At 42.6% G+C, this 17012-nt stretch overlaps 1 protein-coding gene and 1 long non-coding RNA gene across 2 annotated transcripts in view; one reads left to right on the top strand and one right to left on the bottom strand.

Moving 5' to 3' along the window:
- The window catches only part of htra1b (HtrA serine peptidase 1b), a 47816-nt gene that overhangs the window by 857 nt on the left and 29947 nt on the right, over positions 1 to 17012 (top strand). The window contains exons 2-4 of the mRNA XM_044103485.1: positions 5795 to 5894; positions 6116 to 6230; positions 6515 to 6604. Of these exons, the coding sequence (XP_043959420.1) occupies positions 5795 to 5894; positions 6116 to 6230; positions 6515 to 6604 (305 nt within the window). The remainder of the gene's footprint in view (positions 1 to 5794; positions 5895 to 6115; positions 6231 to 6514; positions 6605 to 17012) is intronic.
- LOC122823647 lies at positions 48 to 6158 on the bottom strand. Its single transcript, XR_006369370.1, has 3 exons — positions 5502 to 6158; positions 3430 to 3537; positions 48 to 3357 (listed from the first exon to the last, which is right to left on the bottom strand). It is a non-coding gene; the product is annotated as an uncharacterized LOC122823647 (long non-coding RNA).

Raw genomic sequence — 17012 nt, 5'->3', positions numbered from 1 at the left:
TCTGTGCGTGTGTGTGTGTGTGCGCGCGCGTCTGTGCATGTGCGTGCGTGCGTGCGCGATCAAATTTTATCTAAAGGGATCTAGATGACAATTAGGGTCGGCCAGAAGTTTGAGCAAACTTTGCAACTGTGAAGGGCTCAAAGAGAACACGTGATATTTACACAAGTTGTACACACGTATACACATATTAAAGCTTATGTGAATACGTAATGATAAATAACATAAACAATCCTCATCCATTCCAGCTGCGTTCCGGGCGAGATAAACAATCCTCATTTAAAACATATTTTATTATTACGTCTGCATGAACCTGTGGGCACAAATGAACTATGTTCAGTGAATAATCACCTTTTTTTTCTTTGAAACAAATTTAATTCACTGTTTCCTTGAAGACCTAAAAGTAGAGTAAGTGATATTAGATTATTTTAAACCCCAGTTTTGTTTTGTTTTTGCTTTTTCTCTTGGGGACCAGAAGGGTTTTTGTCAATTACTGGACAAATAATATAGAGTACACTAGGACTTTAGCCCAATCAACAATCTGAACTGGGTGGCGGACTTGTCATGCCAGCCACATTCTGTCAGATTGTGCTAAATGGAGAAAGCAAAAAGAAAAGGGAGAGAAAAGGATCAACCAAGATGAAAGTAAGCTGAAAGGGAAGAGAACCGCTGAGTGAAAGTGTGCTGATGTTCGCTGCTGAAGTCTGTTTTCATAAATTTAGTGTCCTAACTCATTAGTCTGATTTAAATTAAACTCCAGGTCATTGCAGCTTCAGGGGTACAGAAGGATGCTATGTTACAATTTAATTATTATTATTATTATTATTTTTTTTTTTTTCTAAGTTTCAATGAGCACACTTGTGTTTTCACCCTCTATTCTATTAAAGAAAACAACCAAGTGGCACGGAAACCCAAGTTTTCACATTTAAAATCATATTAACAAGTGAAAGCTAAATGTTTGGCCAGTTCGTTAATTTTTGGGGGGTCTTTTTGGTCTTCAACAGGACATTTTCACTGCCAACATTTCAACCTCCCTTCTCAATTCCCCCTTATTTAAAAAAAAATAATTTCTGACTTTATTTATTTATTTAATTTATTTATTTTTTCCCTTTCTGGCACAGCTTGCTGCAGAACATTGATATTCTGTTCTTCTCCCAACTAGTCCAGAATTCACTCACCTCCCTGAACATCATTCACTCCTATGTCCTCATGCTTTCATTCTTGCTTAAGCAAGAAGGTCATATCCATGTAATCATTTACATAATAGAGGAAATGTGTCCGTATCGAGACCTTGATTACATAAACTGATCGATTGGAGCACATATTTTATTGTGCCATCTGGAGGTAGAAAGGACAAACGTGGACCACTCGACAGAAAAGCTACTTGTTGACAGAAAGTGGAGGCAGTGAAGTTAATTCTTTCGCATGCTTTCGTTTTAATCCCCCTTTACTCTGACGCTCGAGATAAAAAAAAGAAAAAAAAAGAAAAAGCAGCCAGACTGCCTTCGGAAGCCACCCAATTTATAAACAGTCCATCTGAGTGTAAGCTAACCCTCATGCAAATGTTCCGTTTTCCGACTTTTGTTAGAAAACTCTCCAGTGAATGACCAGGAGGGGGGAATAAAAACAGAGCAAAAAAAAAATAAAAAAATTGTGGAGACGTTTGAAGCGGGGCGCAGTTATGAAACCAAATCCCAACCTTGGGAGTGTGAACCAGCTGGAGGCTGCAGAAATGTGTGACTCACGACTCGTGCATTTCAGCAGACACACGGCTCAGCTAAAACAATCCACTGGCAGAACAGCCGTAGATTGTGCGCTCCACAAATCTGGCCTTTTATACGAAGAAGACAAGAAGAAAGGAACGCAGTCACGGCTGAACGCGCACTTGCAGCTTTTTGCAACTTTGTGGTCAATTTTTGCTGTGTCCACAATTGACCACATTTTGCGCTTGATGTGCACATTGTGCCACGGGAGGAGGGACGTGCTCTGCTCACATCTGGCCCAAATGAAACGTCGCATTCATTAACCCTCTGGCGGTGGCAGCATCATGCTGTGGGGATGCTTTTCTTGAGCAGGAAAGCTGCGCAACAACAACAACAACAGCAGCAGGATGACAGCCCCGAACACGCATCCAGAGCTGCAGGGCAGTCAGTGGAAGACAATAAAATGTTTTTATGCGTCAGACCTCAGTTGCAGGATTTATAGCTTTTAATTGCGGCAAAGGAAAACGTAACAAATTCATCTGTTTTAAAACAATTAAAGTGATGTGGAGATTTTCTTTTTCTCCTTTTTTTTATACCCACTACTTTGTGTTAGTCGGTCACAATCAATCCCAGCTACTGTTGTGATTTTTTAAAAAGTAGGACGTTACAAATGTGCGCAAAACGTTCTAAATCTTCTGCTAATGTCATGGCGTTACGATTAAAATCATGAAAAAAAAACACACTCCTCCTGCCACTTCCTGTTGTTTTCTTTGTCTTTTCTGCCAGTAGTAACAATCTGTTGTTGCTCAAGTGACTCATGTGACTTCCCGCTCATCCTGCCGCAGCGACTTTCTTTGGAAAACCCTGAGTTTCTTTGAAGCTGGCCTGTTTCCATTAACCAAGTTTGTTTTTCGTCGACCCCAATTTGCGCCATTATATGCTCAGCGGAAACACGGCTAATGAATGCTCCTGCAACATAACACGTTTGAGATTTCTGCTTTATTCACGTGCTATTTCATGAATAACCTTCGAGGCAGTTTCTCCTCTCTGCTGCTGAGTTTTAGTGAGGTGGTTCTGCGTCTCACCGGCGTTACGGCAAATATGCCTTATTTGTTACGCTTTCCTCCTCTTTGGCCAGACCTCCATCTCCTGAGCGGCGCCGTAAAACTACAGCAAACTCTAAAAAGGGGCTGTTTTCCAGCTCCTCGCTCACTCCCTCTCAAACACCCCCCAATGTTATCTTAACAGGGTCATAATGTGTTGGAATACACCCAGGACGCTCCGAGTGACTGCCCCTGTGCGGCTGAACGCGCACAGAGCTCCGAGTCATGAAGGAGCCACGGGTCCCAGAGACGCAGCAGCTGTGAACACACCAAACCTGCTGAGGCAGAGAGATTCTTAGAGTCAAACAAGGTCAAAGTCGGGCTCCACTTACTCCCTCTCCGCCTGAGAATCCGAAGCATCGTGGTGCATCCTCTCCTCCCCCATCCTGCTCTGGCAGTCAGTAATCTGTTCATCCAAAAGCCACATGTATTCGTCATTCCTTGACTCGGCTCCTAATCTGAAGCAGTTGTTTCTGATTTACGGTTCGGGACGGAAATCTGGACGGTGTCGGTGAGACGCCGGTGATTCACCTCTTCACCGGGTTGTGCAACTCCTTAAACAGAGACAGATTTAGGTCAGATGTCTGTTTCACCCAGATCTGGAGAACCAAACATTTGCTTCTTACTCCCTCCCGCCTCATCTCCGCGTGCAGACCAGTCGGCTGTTTGGATTCGAGAAACAAACGTTTGCGCGGTGACTCGTTCAGGAACTCGTTCTTTTCCAAAGTGATCCCCTGGAAAGCAGAGCATTGTTCTGTGAAAATAGTTCATTGTTTGATCTACATTACGGAATGTGACGCTTAAGACTCTTCCTGTGCTGCATTCAGGGACACCTGATCTTGCCATCTGAGGCCCTTTTATTTGCTCGGTCAGAGTTTTTTTTTCCCCGACCTCCCAGCGCGCTGAGCTGTTACCAACACCAGCAGCTTAGCTGGCTGTTTTTTGTCCAGATGGCTCCTTTAATTTCACTTCAACTTTCAAAGCTGCATCAGCTGGCAAAGCATTAGTCCTGTGAGCGAGCGTCCGGCCTCTAACACTGGCAGGTTTCTTCCAGACGCTCGGCTGGAGAGAACGCCGCGGCACTGCAGCTCTGGAGGTCGGCTCTTCAGTTGTTGTTTTTTCGTTTTTTCTTTACGAGCTGTCAGCTCCAGGTGTTCACATTAACTCTGCACTCACTAAGCCTCTGGTTAAAACGTGCTTTACAAAGATTTCACCCTTTTGACCAAAATCCCAGGCGTCACGCCTCATCTCTTGCCCTCTGCGTTCCAGACTTCAACTATCTTTCTTCCTGTTTCTCCAACGTTTCTGGATGATTGGGGAAACGGTTCAGCGAATCAGTGCCACGCCGAGAGTCGAGATTCATTTTTATTTTGGTCTTTCTAACAAAACAGAGCTTCAAAACAAAGGCATCTCTGCAAACTTGTACTTTCTCAGGTCAGGGAAGAAGGAAAGAAAGAGTCGCTCAGAACGAGTCGCACGGAGCAGCTACGCTGCCCAAGGCTCACAAATGAAACCAAGCGGTCGCCAAGATGACGGAGCCGAGAGCTTTTCCTGTGATAAGATCTGAAAACAGACGAAATATTTGCAGGGCATCGGCCAACTTGTCCCTCAGCGAGATCCTGCCAACTTACAACCGTGAGGAAAAGAACAGAGGCAGTGTCCTCGTGAGGACTCTTGTCTTGTCTTGTCTGGTTAAGGTCACATTTATTGTGTGGCATCAGAGGTTTGATTAAAAAAAACAAACATTCGTCTTTTAAGTACAAACCAGTTGAAACATTTAATCGTCCCCATGAGTGCAGCTTGATGGACCTCATATCTGATTAGGTTTTCTCAGCTTGTCCAATTTTTGTCTGTCAGGCTTAATATCTTTAGATTGTCTGTCATCGAAAAGAATTCTTGATCCATCCATTCATTTGTCAAACAATCGATGCCAAGTAGGCGTCACATCTAGATAGTCGGAGCATCTTAAATGTCTGAGTGTAAGTCACTATAGCAACTATGGCGCTCAGAATGATAACGGATGTCTGACAGAAAGAATAAAATCATTCTCACTTAAAAACATTTCTGTTACTTATATTAAAAGCGTAGCAAGCAGCCTGAAATGGTAGGAAGGTCCACAGACTGGGTCAACCATTTCTGCCTTCAGTAAACAGCAGTAGTCCTTTTTTAAAAAAATTTAAGTATAACATTGTCTCTTTTCAGCCACTGATTTAAAAAAAGAAATAAATAAATGTTTCCAGTGCTTCTCAAGCACCGACACCCTCAAGAATTTGACGTTACTTCAATCGTAAACTCAGGGATTATGTTTTATGTATTTGCACAACATGTCCAACACTTAACATAGAGAGAGTTTACAAGTAAACTCTTTGTTGAAGTGAAATCGGATTAAATTTAAAGTCACAACTGAACAATTTTGCAATAAGCCTTCCTATTGGTTGTAAAAAAAAAAAAAAAAAAAAAAAAAAAAAAACCAAATAAAAAAACCACGAGTGTACAGCAGAAACGGTGTTAAAAGTTGTTTCGTAAAGTTGTGTTTGCTCATTATTTGTGAAATGAGTCCAGGCTGCTTGCAATTACTGTTCCTAAGTTCGATGTTTACTACACAGAAAGGAGGATGTGTTTAATTGTTCGTCCCGTGGGATCTAACTGGGAAGGGGAAACCTTCCCGCAGCATCGGTTTGAGAAGCGGATCTCTTACCGGTCTACTTCAAACAGGAACAACGATGCGTGACACAACAGCAGCAGTTCTTCTTCTTTGTCTGCAACCTCTCCATATCTTTTGATGCTCTGAATTTCTTCCTTTGTTTTATAAGAATCAGAAGGAAAAGCTCTCCGAGGTTCACGTCCACGTGCACTTCAGATATATCTGTTCGCTGTTTACACGTCCAACCTGGCAACCCAAAAGGATCGTTATCGCCTCTCGTCTCCACACAGAGATCCTCTAATTGGCCGCGATGCCACGCACTGATACCGTGTTTCTCTTCCTTTCAGCTCAGCTGAACCTCGACAGTCTGAGGCACAAATACAACTTCATCGCCGACGTGGTGGAGAAAATCGCTCCCGCCGTCGTTCACATTGAACTCTTCCGCAAGTAAGAACAACAACACGTTCCTGCAAATGTTGCAACGAAAATCCTCGGCAGCTTCGGGTGAAGATGTTTTCGCAGCTCTTTCTAATTCGTGAATGACGAAATCTGTTAAAATTCATCTTTTAAAGTTCTGAGTTCTCTTGAAAGTTCCAGCAGTAAACGGGATTATCTTTTAGGTGTGAAATGTTTTGTTGAGAGGTTGTTCTGAATTATTTTCCCGTTAGGATGATATTTTCTAAGAGGGAGGTAGCCGTCGCCAGCGGCTCTGGTTTTGTTGTTTCTGAAGACGGGCTGATCGTCACCAACGCCCACGTGGTTGCCAATAAGCACAGAGTAAAGGTATGTAAAGCTCCCCGGATACATTTTAACTTTTTATATATCAATTACGTCTTTAGCATTTGTAAAACACTTTGACTTTACTCATGACTTATAAATTTTAAAGAATGTTGTCCCAACCATCCAGTCCCGCTACAGAGCAGTGAATATTCTGTTATTTCTTTTCGTTCTTACGGGAAATGTTAGATTTTCTTGTGCTGGAGTTTTTATTTCTTCAAGTTGCTTTGTGACTGCTTGAATCTTTTATTTTGGCGAGGGTCAGGCGAACTTTTCTCCATGCCCTGCAGGTGGAGCTGAAGAGCGGCGCCACCTATGACGCTAAGATCAAAGATATCGACGAGAAGGCCGACATCGCCCTCATCAAGATCGACGTACCGGTGAGCAACAGAGGGCTAGAGAGAAAACAAATGAACTGAGTGTCTTCTGATTGTCTTCGGGTTTAGAATCTCACAACTGAGTTGATCCGTTTTGGTTTCATTCTGTTCCCAATCGGTTTTCCTTGAAATCAACTCCTCCTAACAACCTCAGAGTCTTTGAGCCGCGACTCCCTCTACAAATGATTATGAAATTAGAGCAGGTCAACTTTGACTTCTATAATATCTTCTTGTGGCACAGCTTACACATTAGAGCGTTTTCTCCAAAAATGGTTTCCTGGTTTCAAAAATACCAGAAATGTTTTCTCTGGAAACGGTTTTTTTTTTACTCCTCCAGACCTGTAAGTGGCGCTAAGCATGGCGTATTGGATTTGCGCCTAAAGCTTCCTCACAGAGGCGAACCCAACAAGATGACAAGTATGGCGAAGATCAACTGGCGTCTTTTGTGTTGAGTGGCGACGAAATCAAGCTCCTTCACCGTGTCGTTTTAGCAAATTATAAGACAAATGTGCAATCCACCATTTTAGCTGCAACATGTGGCGCATGCGATGCGTTTGGGATTATAGGTCAGGTTTAAAGTTTGAGATAATATGTCAGCGTTTTCACAAAAGAGGTTTTTTCTCTGTCCACATCAATACACAATGTCAACATTTTCACTCTTGTACTTGCGCCAAAACCCCCCAAAAAAAAACAAAAAACAAACTTGTGTAGGGTCTTCTAAAATGACATTTCCACTTTTCTGTTTTGGGAATAACATTTCTGTGTAGGAACCAGGCTACCCAGATGATTTTGCCATAATGAGGTTTTTTTTTCTTTTTTTTTTCTTTTTTTTCTTAATTTCAATCTTTGGTCTTATTATTTGCCTGACGGTGCCTAAGAACAAGATACAATACCCTGAACAATTTATTTCCTTAATAATTAATAAACCAAGACAATTTAGCTGAAAGATTTTTGATTAATTTCTCTGGCAGTTACTCCATATCCTACAAGCTTCATTATTTTATATTGAAATTTCTGTTATATAAATAGGAGCCAGCCTCTTATGTTCTAACTTCCCACTTCTTCCATCTTCTTGTTTCGTTTCTGTTTTCCAAAACAATCCATTCTTCTTTGGGTTTTTACAGTATTTGTGTGTTTTTCATTAAGATTTCCTGAGAGCAAAGTCTGGTTTTTATTTTAACCCGGTGGGATTTATTTTTATTTTATTTTTTTTTTGAGGCGAGGCGTCTCAGGGAAAAAAAAAAAAAAGTCATGACTCACTAAAGTGTCAACAGATGGAGCAGGTCAGCAGGGACCGAGAACGGTGTTTATGTGTTTTACATTTGGCGTTCGTTTTTTTACAGCGCATTGTTTTTGCCTCAACGCAGCATTTATATGGTTAAAAAAACACAACTTTTTTTCAGAAATCAAAGATATTTCTTGATTTGTGGCGTTTTTATATCGGTTCAGACAGTTAAATCCATGTTTTTCACTTCTTCACTAGTCCTTTCAGAGGAGCAAACGGGCAGTAAATTAAAGGAAATGAAGTCCAGCTGCGCTTATGAAAGCAGGCCGAGTGCATTATGCAACTCTGAATTGGCGTGTTTTCAAAAAAAAAAAAAAAAAAAGAGTCAAATTTCATGAGCATTTAAAGAGAACTGAAGGGTAAATTTGTAACATCAGAGTCAAGTCTGAACTCTGCAGGTCTGAGGGGGAAAAACATTTAACCGTTTTGTGACATTTAAATATATGACTGGAGTAGATTAGGTCAAACAGGACATTTAAGGAATGACTAAAATGCGTCACAAATGCAATAATTTCACAAAACGGAATTTATTTATTCATTTTTTATTTTTTTGCTCCTTAGAAACTCAACCTTGAGTTCAGCAGGCGGTGAGGGGAGGGCATCTTCTCCAGGAGTCAGCATGCTGCGCAGGCTGGTAGAAACTTTTCAAGCTGGGCTATTAGTGCTACTTTGGCCTTTACTCAGGTCCACAATTTGCACTATGCAGTATGTAGGTCTCACATCTGTTTATTCAAAGGAGAAAAATAATAAAAGAACCAATGTGACACCAGAGATTGGACACAATTTCATCTCCTTTTGGTGCTTCGGCAATAAATCACCCAAAACGTGTTTCTCTGCATTTCTTCAAAATAAGTGTAATTGTAGACCAAGCAGAGGCAGCGGCTTCTCTCTACACTTGTTTTGTAGTAGAAATACACATTGTTATTTAACTTTAAACACTTTATATCCTTAAATTAATAGATATGTTGCTATGGATGCTACGAAGGGAGGGCGCTGCTGGGTTCGAGTGGCACCAATTCTCTCCAACTGGGGAGCCGATTTTAAATGCTGCAGAACTTGTACTATTCATATACATCAGCATTTTTGTCTATTCGCGGCCTTTTAAACTGTCATTGCAACATGGCACACGGTTGCCTGAAACACTTGCAGACACAAGTGGGGATGTTTTCCACTTAGCAGGTAGGTCTCACTAAGACACAGGGAGGCAAACAGTGAGCTAGCGCTGCAGTGGGTGTTGGCTTCTTGGCATGTTCAGACAACTGCAGCTCCAGGGCGTCAATATGAAGAAATTCATTAACTGTTAGACATGGGTGATAATTTTTTTTTGTTCGTTTGTTTTTATTGGGGGTTAGCTTGGAAACACAAAACGATTCATCGGTGCACACCCAGAACTCAAATACCCCTCTCGTGACTCTTCACGATCTGATTGTGCAGCTCAGCGTCCAGGAGGCTCCAGAGTGTTAGCAGCAGCTGCGAGGAGCCGAGTGCAGGTGAAGCTGTCGGTGCGTGTGGCTGCAGGTTCAGGACAGAAAAAGCCTGGGCTTTACGCTGATGGGAAGGAGTTTAATTCTCTCTGTCGCTCATCTGCTCCAGCTTCTCCTTTCCTAATAACAAACGTAGCTATTCTGCTGCCCTGGGGAGATATATTTGATCACATAACTCGGGAGCTCATCTCCAAGCTCAGTTATATTCTGCTTAGAGAGGAACACATTTAACTTTTTTTTGTTTGTCTGCTTTTGCGCATCATAGGTGGTCTTAACACAAACTTCTGCTTGCAGATAGCGTCGGAGGCACGCAACAAGATCTAGTTTAGTGGAGAGAAACAAAACAGGAAATTTGAGCTTGAATTGTGACAGGGGCGTGTTTAAGTCTCCAGCTGCTGCATCCGAGGCGTCTTTCCCCCCCTGGAGCCTGTACAGACAGGAGCTCCTCCTGGGCGTGTGTTTTTTGTTGTTTTTGTTTTTTTTAAATCTCGATCTTTGGAGAGGCCTCGCTGTGGTATTTGGCCGCGATCGTGTTCCGTGACAACGTGTGGAAATTTCTCATCGGTTCGGCTCTGGCAGGTCCAGACGGCTGAGCATCAGCGGCACCTGATCTCTGCGATTAACGATGAAGAGATGCGAGGGGAAAAACAAACAAACAAACAAATAAGCACGACTGTCTGCCGACTTGTGTTTGGGTTCAGAAACCGATCCTGTCAGAGAGGTAAATCTCTGACAGGTTTGTGAAACCAAATGATTCTGAAAATTTTTTATTATTATTTTTTAATTCCACGAGAGGAATCGATAAGTTTAGGAGAACAAAACAATGTTATGACTGTAAATAAAGTCTGTGGAACGCCACACTTCTTCTAGGAGAGGAAAAGCTCGAATAGCAATGAAAACAGAGGAAGAAAGCTTCTAAAAAAAACCAAAAAACAAAAACAGCGTTGGTGTCTACACTGCACTCTGGGGACAGGATGACTCTTTCGCTCTCAAGTTCCCGCATGCACGATGAAAACAGGCGCTGCAAAACGCATTAGTGCAAAGAGCAGACATGGGAGGAAACAATCAGCCGCTGCTTTCTGCATCAGGTTATCCTCCCTTCTACGGGAAAGAAGACAGTTTTTCAACCCTGTGCGTTCTGATGAGCCCTCCGTGATTCAAACGAGTCAGCCGTGACAGACAGTCACTGTGTTACAGCGAAAAAGCTCCTGAAAGCGAATCTGTGCGCCGCGTCTCTCTCGGGCGCTGCTGGGGGTTTCCAGCGTTGTTGGAAATGGCTCTGCTCTTTACAACGCACCACCTGGAGGGACGAAACGGTTGAAAGCAACGTAAGCAGCAGCGAGGCCGCCGGCTGAGCTGTGGGAGGCAGCGTGCGCATTACCAGTAACTAGACAGGAAGTTCAGCCATTGCTGTGACTTTGCTTTTTCTTCTGGAAAAAAGTGAAATTGTCCTTTGCCACATTTCAGGATGAATCTTTACTTTGGAATCGGGTCAAGCCAGAATGTTTTTGTCTCGATATTGCAAGAGAAAAAAAAAAAGTTCCCAATATTCATTTAAGTTTTTTTTTTTTTTTTGCTTTAAAATTGAAATTTAAAAACTGAAAAGGAGAAAAAAAAAAGATCAAAAGAAAAGTAAAGTAAAAATCAAAACGAGTAACTGAGCTCTGTTGAAGGCTTGCATGATCTCAACCAGGCTGGATATTTTGGGAGTTTTGTGACGTTTCAAATGAAAAGAGCAGCTTTTGTAAAAAAAAAAATCTGAGTAAAAGCCTCAAAGCCTGAAAACTTCATGGAAGGCTTTATGCAAAAATTAAGTGCTCATGAAAAGCTTCTGGTGCTTTGAGTTTTACAAAAAAAACAAAACAAAACTTTAGATCGGTTGCTCTGATGTTAATCCAAAATTAAATGTATATATACTAACATACGGGTTCTGATTTATTTGTTTGTGATTCGACCAGCTCTATTACTTTCATGAACAGTTTTGATCAACAACGAGCACGAAAATCCACAAAAACCGTTTCTTAACATTTCAGCTAAATAAGTGTAACTCGGCAGGGAATCTAGAGGCATGCAGAAAAGTAAAACAAATGATGTTTGACCTATTCTTGGTGTTCTGCATTTGGTCGCTTCGTGCCACACTGCTCTGTTGGTGGCTGGAAGTGATTACTCAGCAGCTCCTTTATAATTTCAGAGCAGGAACCCATTTTCCTGGTGGGTGGAGGTCTGCAGGGTGGCATGAGAGCGTTAGAAGGTCTGCGTTGTGTTTATGGATCAGTCTGGGCCTGGAGAGGAGCATTTCATTTCAGATAATGAAGCAAATCATCTTCTGAACCCATCCAGAACCAGAACTCACTGTGTTTACGCTTTGAAGAGATGTAGGTCGTAGTTTGTGTGTGTGTGTGTGTGTGAGGGAGAGGAGGGTGGTGGAGTTTAATTGGAGACAGAACATATTTGCTTTTCCCTTTGGAGTAATCACGCAAAATTTCTTCACAAATGAGCTAATTAGCCTCAGAATGGGGGCAAAGGAGCAATAGAAGTGGTTTAAAACTCATGTTTTCTTTAGTTACTTGGATGGTTAGTTTTAGTCAGTGTTGTAGTTTGATGGGTTGAGCAACGTTCTGCTGTGAGACTTTGGGTCCTGTCATTCATGTGGATTTTACTTCTACATGAGCCGCCTAGCTTAGCATCGAGACAGACGGCAATTACCCTTGAAAGGAAACGCTATCTCCTGTTAGCTGTGACCTCTTTTAGCAGGTCAACGCCCTCTGACAGAAAGCTAAAAGGGTTCTGAAACGTTTTCACAAGTCCAGCAAGCGTTGGCCACATTTCTAAAAATTCCCAGATCCCAGTCCAATCGATCCTTTTGCACAATGTGCTCAAGAAACAAGTCTCATCCAGTGACTCGCCAACTCGCAGCTTACAGGACTTAAAAGATTTTTTTTTTCTTTTTTCTTTTTTGGAACAGGGAAAATGCAGGTTTAGAGGCGTTGACATGTTTATCTCAACATTTAGCATTAGCTGCATTTCCTCCCATTTCCTTTTATCTCCTTTTACCTTTCAGCAACCGCTTGCTTAGGAATATTTTTGGTTTGACAAGGAGTCATTATCTGTCATATTTACATCAAATGGGCCAAATAAAGACTTTGTCTTTTTTTTATATAGCTCAGTAGTTTCTACCCGCAAATGTTGTCTTCCAAAATGACTCTTAAAAAGCTGCTCATTTAGTTCAATTTGCCAATTAGTAACATCTGACTTTAACAATGTTTGTTGTAGAAAGTCCTTTTAGCTGGAGCTCGCTCTGCTGTTTACGAGAGGTCACATCAGAATCAGATTCTTCAGTGCACGCAAACTCTTAAACTAGCCACAATTCCCTGCTAAATGAGGTCTGAACAAATGAATCCTTGATCTTTGACAAGTGTTTACAACTGTTTTCAACACAGGGGATTGAATCCGTCAGCATGGATGTTTCTAAAACGTGTGGCATGAATATATATATATATATATATATATATATATATATTTATTATTATTTTTTTTTTCTTTTAAATGTTTGTCGTAAAACAAAAATGTCTGTTGCAAAAGCGAATTCCTGGTGGATAGACGGCTGTGTAGAAACAGGAGAACACGGTGCTTTTTTTCATATCATAAAGTGCTGTTGAAGTTTATAGCGATTGAGCTAATTTACCTTGAAAACACCCATAAAAAGCGAACATAAACAAAAAACAAAAAAAACTTTAAAGTTTTTTCAAGAAAGCTCCAAAATACGCATCATTTCCCGTCACTTTTCTGGTCTAGAGAACAGCAGCTGCACATCTTTTTCTGCTCCAGGCTCCGCGGTTTAATTAGCGTTCTCGCGTGTCGTAACTCATCGGGACCTCGGGACGCAAACTCTCTCTCACCACACATCGAGGCGCACGATCTGCAGCGACGGGCGACGGCCTGCGCTCTGAGCATACTTGTGGATTCAGACATACTTTTCCTTCTCCTGCGTGTCAGTCTACGGTTCTCTGGAAACATCTTCATCTCTACCCAGAAGCCCTCAGATGGAAAACATGTTTACGTCTTGTCACATCAGCGTGCATCCGTTTCCCTCATAGCAGTCCACTCCACTTAACTTCACCTAAGTCGCTCTCTCTGTCTCCCTCTGCGGCTGAAGGCCTATGTTGTCACTTTTCCTGTTTTCCTGTCTTGTGCCGAGATTTAAACTTAGCAGGCTGACTTTTATGAGGCAAGACGGGAGTGGAGGATGATCTCCTCTCGATGGCCTCATCCACACCTCGACCTTTCTTACCAAACACAAGAAAATAGGTCAGAGGTGTGTGTTGAGTAAGTCGCCTGAAGGCTTGTTATTTAACAGAGGAAAAGGGCGGCGCATGGGTGTGCAGCAGCCAAACCGAATGCACGCACATGGAGACAAACAGACGGTTGTTATGCTTGGGGAAGAGTGGAGCTGATGAAAGCCGTGCTCCGACATCTGTCTCCGGTTTTCTGCCTCGCATCGCGTCTGGACCTGAAATAGGTCAGTGGGACAGCACAGGTGTCACGAAGGCCTGGCCGACCTCCAGAGCTCTGCAGCTGCAGGCGAAGTGCAAGTGTCACTTGAGGCGTCCAGTGGACAAAATGAGGCGGAAACGTGGAAATCTGTAGTTCTAGTGGCCAATTTCAGCACTGAAGAAGAGGTGGAAGAATTACTGCACAACTGGGACACTCAGAACCAACAAGTACTAGTTGATGTAGTTGGAATCACAGGAAAAATGTCATAAATCAAACTATAATAATAATCCATACCATGCTAGCAATCGGAGCAATTCATTTTGGTCGTACAAAATGATAACTGTGACCCATTTGGACTGGAAGGACAGACGTCTTTTTGTTTCACGCTGGAAAAATCAGAAGGAATGAAATTGGAATTCTGATGTGAAAAGTCCGTCCAGCCGGCTGCTGTCGCTATGAAACTCAGTACATTTCGCAGAAATAAGTGTAATCTTACCTGGTTTAGTCTTTGTAAAATAGTCACATGTGCAGCTAAAGTGGGGAAATTTCCTTTGAACTGGATGTCTGAGAAATATCCTCCTCAGCTTACTGAAAACTATTGAGAAACTAACAATAAAAATATCAAAATCGTCTCAGAGAAACGACGAAGCACGTTGCCGGGGCTGCTGATGTTTTCGTGGCAACTTTAAGTGAGAGCAGAAGCAATGCAGCCTCAATGTAACAAGAGCACACAGAGGACTGGAAATGCTAATGTCAGTGAGGAAATTAGCCAGAAATGCAGACAAAGCCACAGCCAGACAAACATCTGAATAATAAAAGAGGATATCCTGCCGAACCCCGGCTTGACCTCTCATTTACGCAATTTGTCCCAATTACCTGAAAGCCTCTCCCAATGGCTGCGCTGGAGGGAATAACTTCTCTTTTTTGGCAAAGCTGCTTTTTTTTCTGTTAAGGCCGACAGAGCAACAAAACCATAACGAATCTCTTAAACGGCTGATTTAGTGGGGAAAACGAGGTAAACATTCCTGGGAAAACATGCTAATTCCCAAATGTTTGGTTGGACCTGACGAGGAAAAAAAATCTCACAAGTTTCACCTGCATGTCTCTAAATGTACTGCATGTTGCGGGGTTGTTGTTTTTTTCCCCCTGCTATCCGACGCATCAGTTGTTCCTGCACTCTCAGTGTTCCACTTCCGTTACATCCAGATGTTACAGGAAATCGGTAAAAGTAAGTTGAACTTCCTTCTGTTTTACTGGAAGCCTTTTAAAGCCAACGATGAGCCAGCTTTACCACCCGACTTCAACTGGGTCGGGCCTGAGACCAGCAGTCGGTGAAGTGGTGAACCCCTCCCTGATGACGGAGCTCTTCTCTCCGTCCCACACCACGACACCCACCCTCTGACGAGGTTGCTTTCGGCTCGTCGCTGTTGGCAGTCTCTTGTCTTCACAGTCATGAACTCTTGAACGCCCCACATCGTCGCCACAGCTAGCCAGTAAAGTTAGTCGGTGGCCAGTTTGCAGTTTTGCTGAAAGATTTAAATCCCTTTTCTAGATTTTATAGAAGACATGTCGGTGAACTTCCACTTTGCAGCTCTTTCTTTCTCGTTGATGGTTCCAGCGCACAACAGAGAGCAATTGATGTCAGAGCAGCAGCCCTAGCGCATCATCATCATCATCATCATTGTTGTTCCCAGACTCGGTTGAGCTTGAAGTGCTGTATCCTAGATCATTAAGTCCTGCAGAGTTACAGGCGAGTTTCTCTGGAGATTTGTATCTCCGCTGCTGGGTTGTACTTCTTGGATTCCAGGACGTTCGGATCATTCAGAGAATCTGACCCAGCTCCTCCCGTCTTCCCCTCTCCCGTGCGTGTCATCTGTTGTGGTGATTTAGAGGCTCGACCGGCGGGCGAGCTGACTTGCTACGTCTGTGTCTCACACTGCAGTAAGAAAAATAAGGCATCGCTTGTGTGCTTGGCGTGCTGCTTTGTGTGCGGTGACCACTAGAGGGGGTCTCTGTCTGTGCTTCGTATAGAACAATTAGTGTTATAAACACGAGTTTCAGCTCTATAGCTATTGGTTGAGTAATTGTCTTTAATTCTTACAAGCATATTCAGGCCAGTTCTGTACTATTACTGCCAAAAAAAAAAGGAAAGTATGTGGTGGGGGCTGCATTGCTTTTTTTTTTTTTACACTTTTCTCTGCTGTACTGAAAAAAAAAAAAAATCAGTAATTCAGCCTGAGGAGAAGGTGATTCTGGAGCTTGCTACACTCTCAGCTTGGCTTTCTTGATCCTTTAGAAAACTGTATTATTGGGGCCTGCCCATAGCCATGCATGGCAGGCACCTATTAATCTACACCCAATAGAATGTTTCTTTATTATTATTGGGGCCTGCCCCATAGCAATGCATAAGGAGAGCAGTGACTGACTTGCGAAGCAAGTCAGTCACTGCCTCCATGCATTGCATGGCAGGCACCTATTGTTCTACACCCAATAGAATGTCTCTTTAATTGGGGCCTGCCCCATAGCAATGCATAAGGAGAGCAGTGACTGACTTGCGAAGCAAGTCAGTCACTGCCTCCATGCATTGCATGGCAGGCACCTATTGTTCTACACCCAATAGAATGTCTCTTTATATCTTTATTTATTTTTCTTCCGCCACCGTTAATGCGGCTCGTACCGCTGCGAGCCCACCCACAAAAGTGGTATCAAAACGTGCGGCTCGATCCCGGGAGGGGTGCTATTACTTTTATAAGGAATCGGACTCACGATGGCGACGTAAAAAGCGAAAAACGAGCAAAATTTCCAACTGCCGAAACGCAGAGCATAACTGACACCAACTGCCGCTTTTTTAGAGTGAGAATTTAAGCAGATTTTTGACCCCAAAGCAATTTTGAAATCGCCGTCACACCCACAAATATCGCCCGATTTGTATCAAACTCGGTCATGACATTGATACGCATGCCTGCTCCGGTAAAATGTGTTCGATATTTCTCTAGCATTTACGGTTTTCTGTCAAGGTGCTTCAGAGTGAAATCATGGGACAGGGTAACTGACGCTCTCCCTGATTCACTTCCATGTATTTCTGAAAAGTTTCTGCACAATTTTTTGTCTCATCACTGCAATTACTGTGAATGAGGTAAAAATATGA

The sequence above is a fragment of the Gambusia affinis genome, linkage group LG20, assembly GCF_019740435.1.
Source record: "Gambusia affinis linkage group LG20, SWU_Gaff_1.0, whole genome shotgun sequence".
In the NCBI taxonomy this organism is placed as follows: domain Eukaryota; kingdom Metazoa; phylum Chordata; class Actinopteri; order Cyprinodontiformes; family Poeciliidae; genus Gambusia; species Gambusia affinis.
Note: the sequence above shows the minus strand (reverse complement) of the source record. Positions and strands in the feature narration are given on the sequence as shown.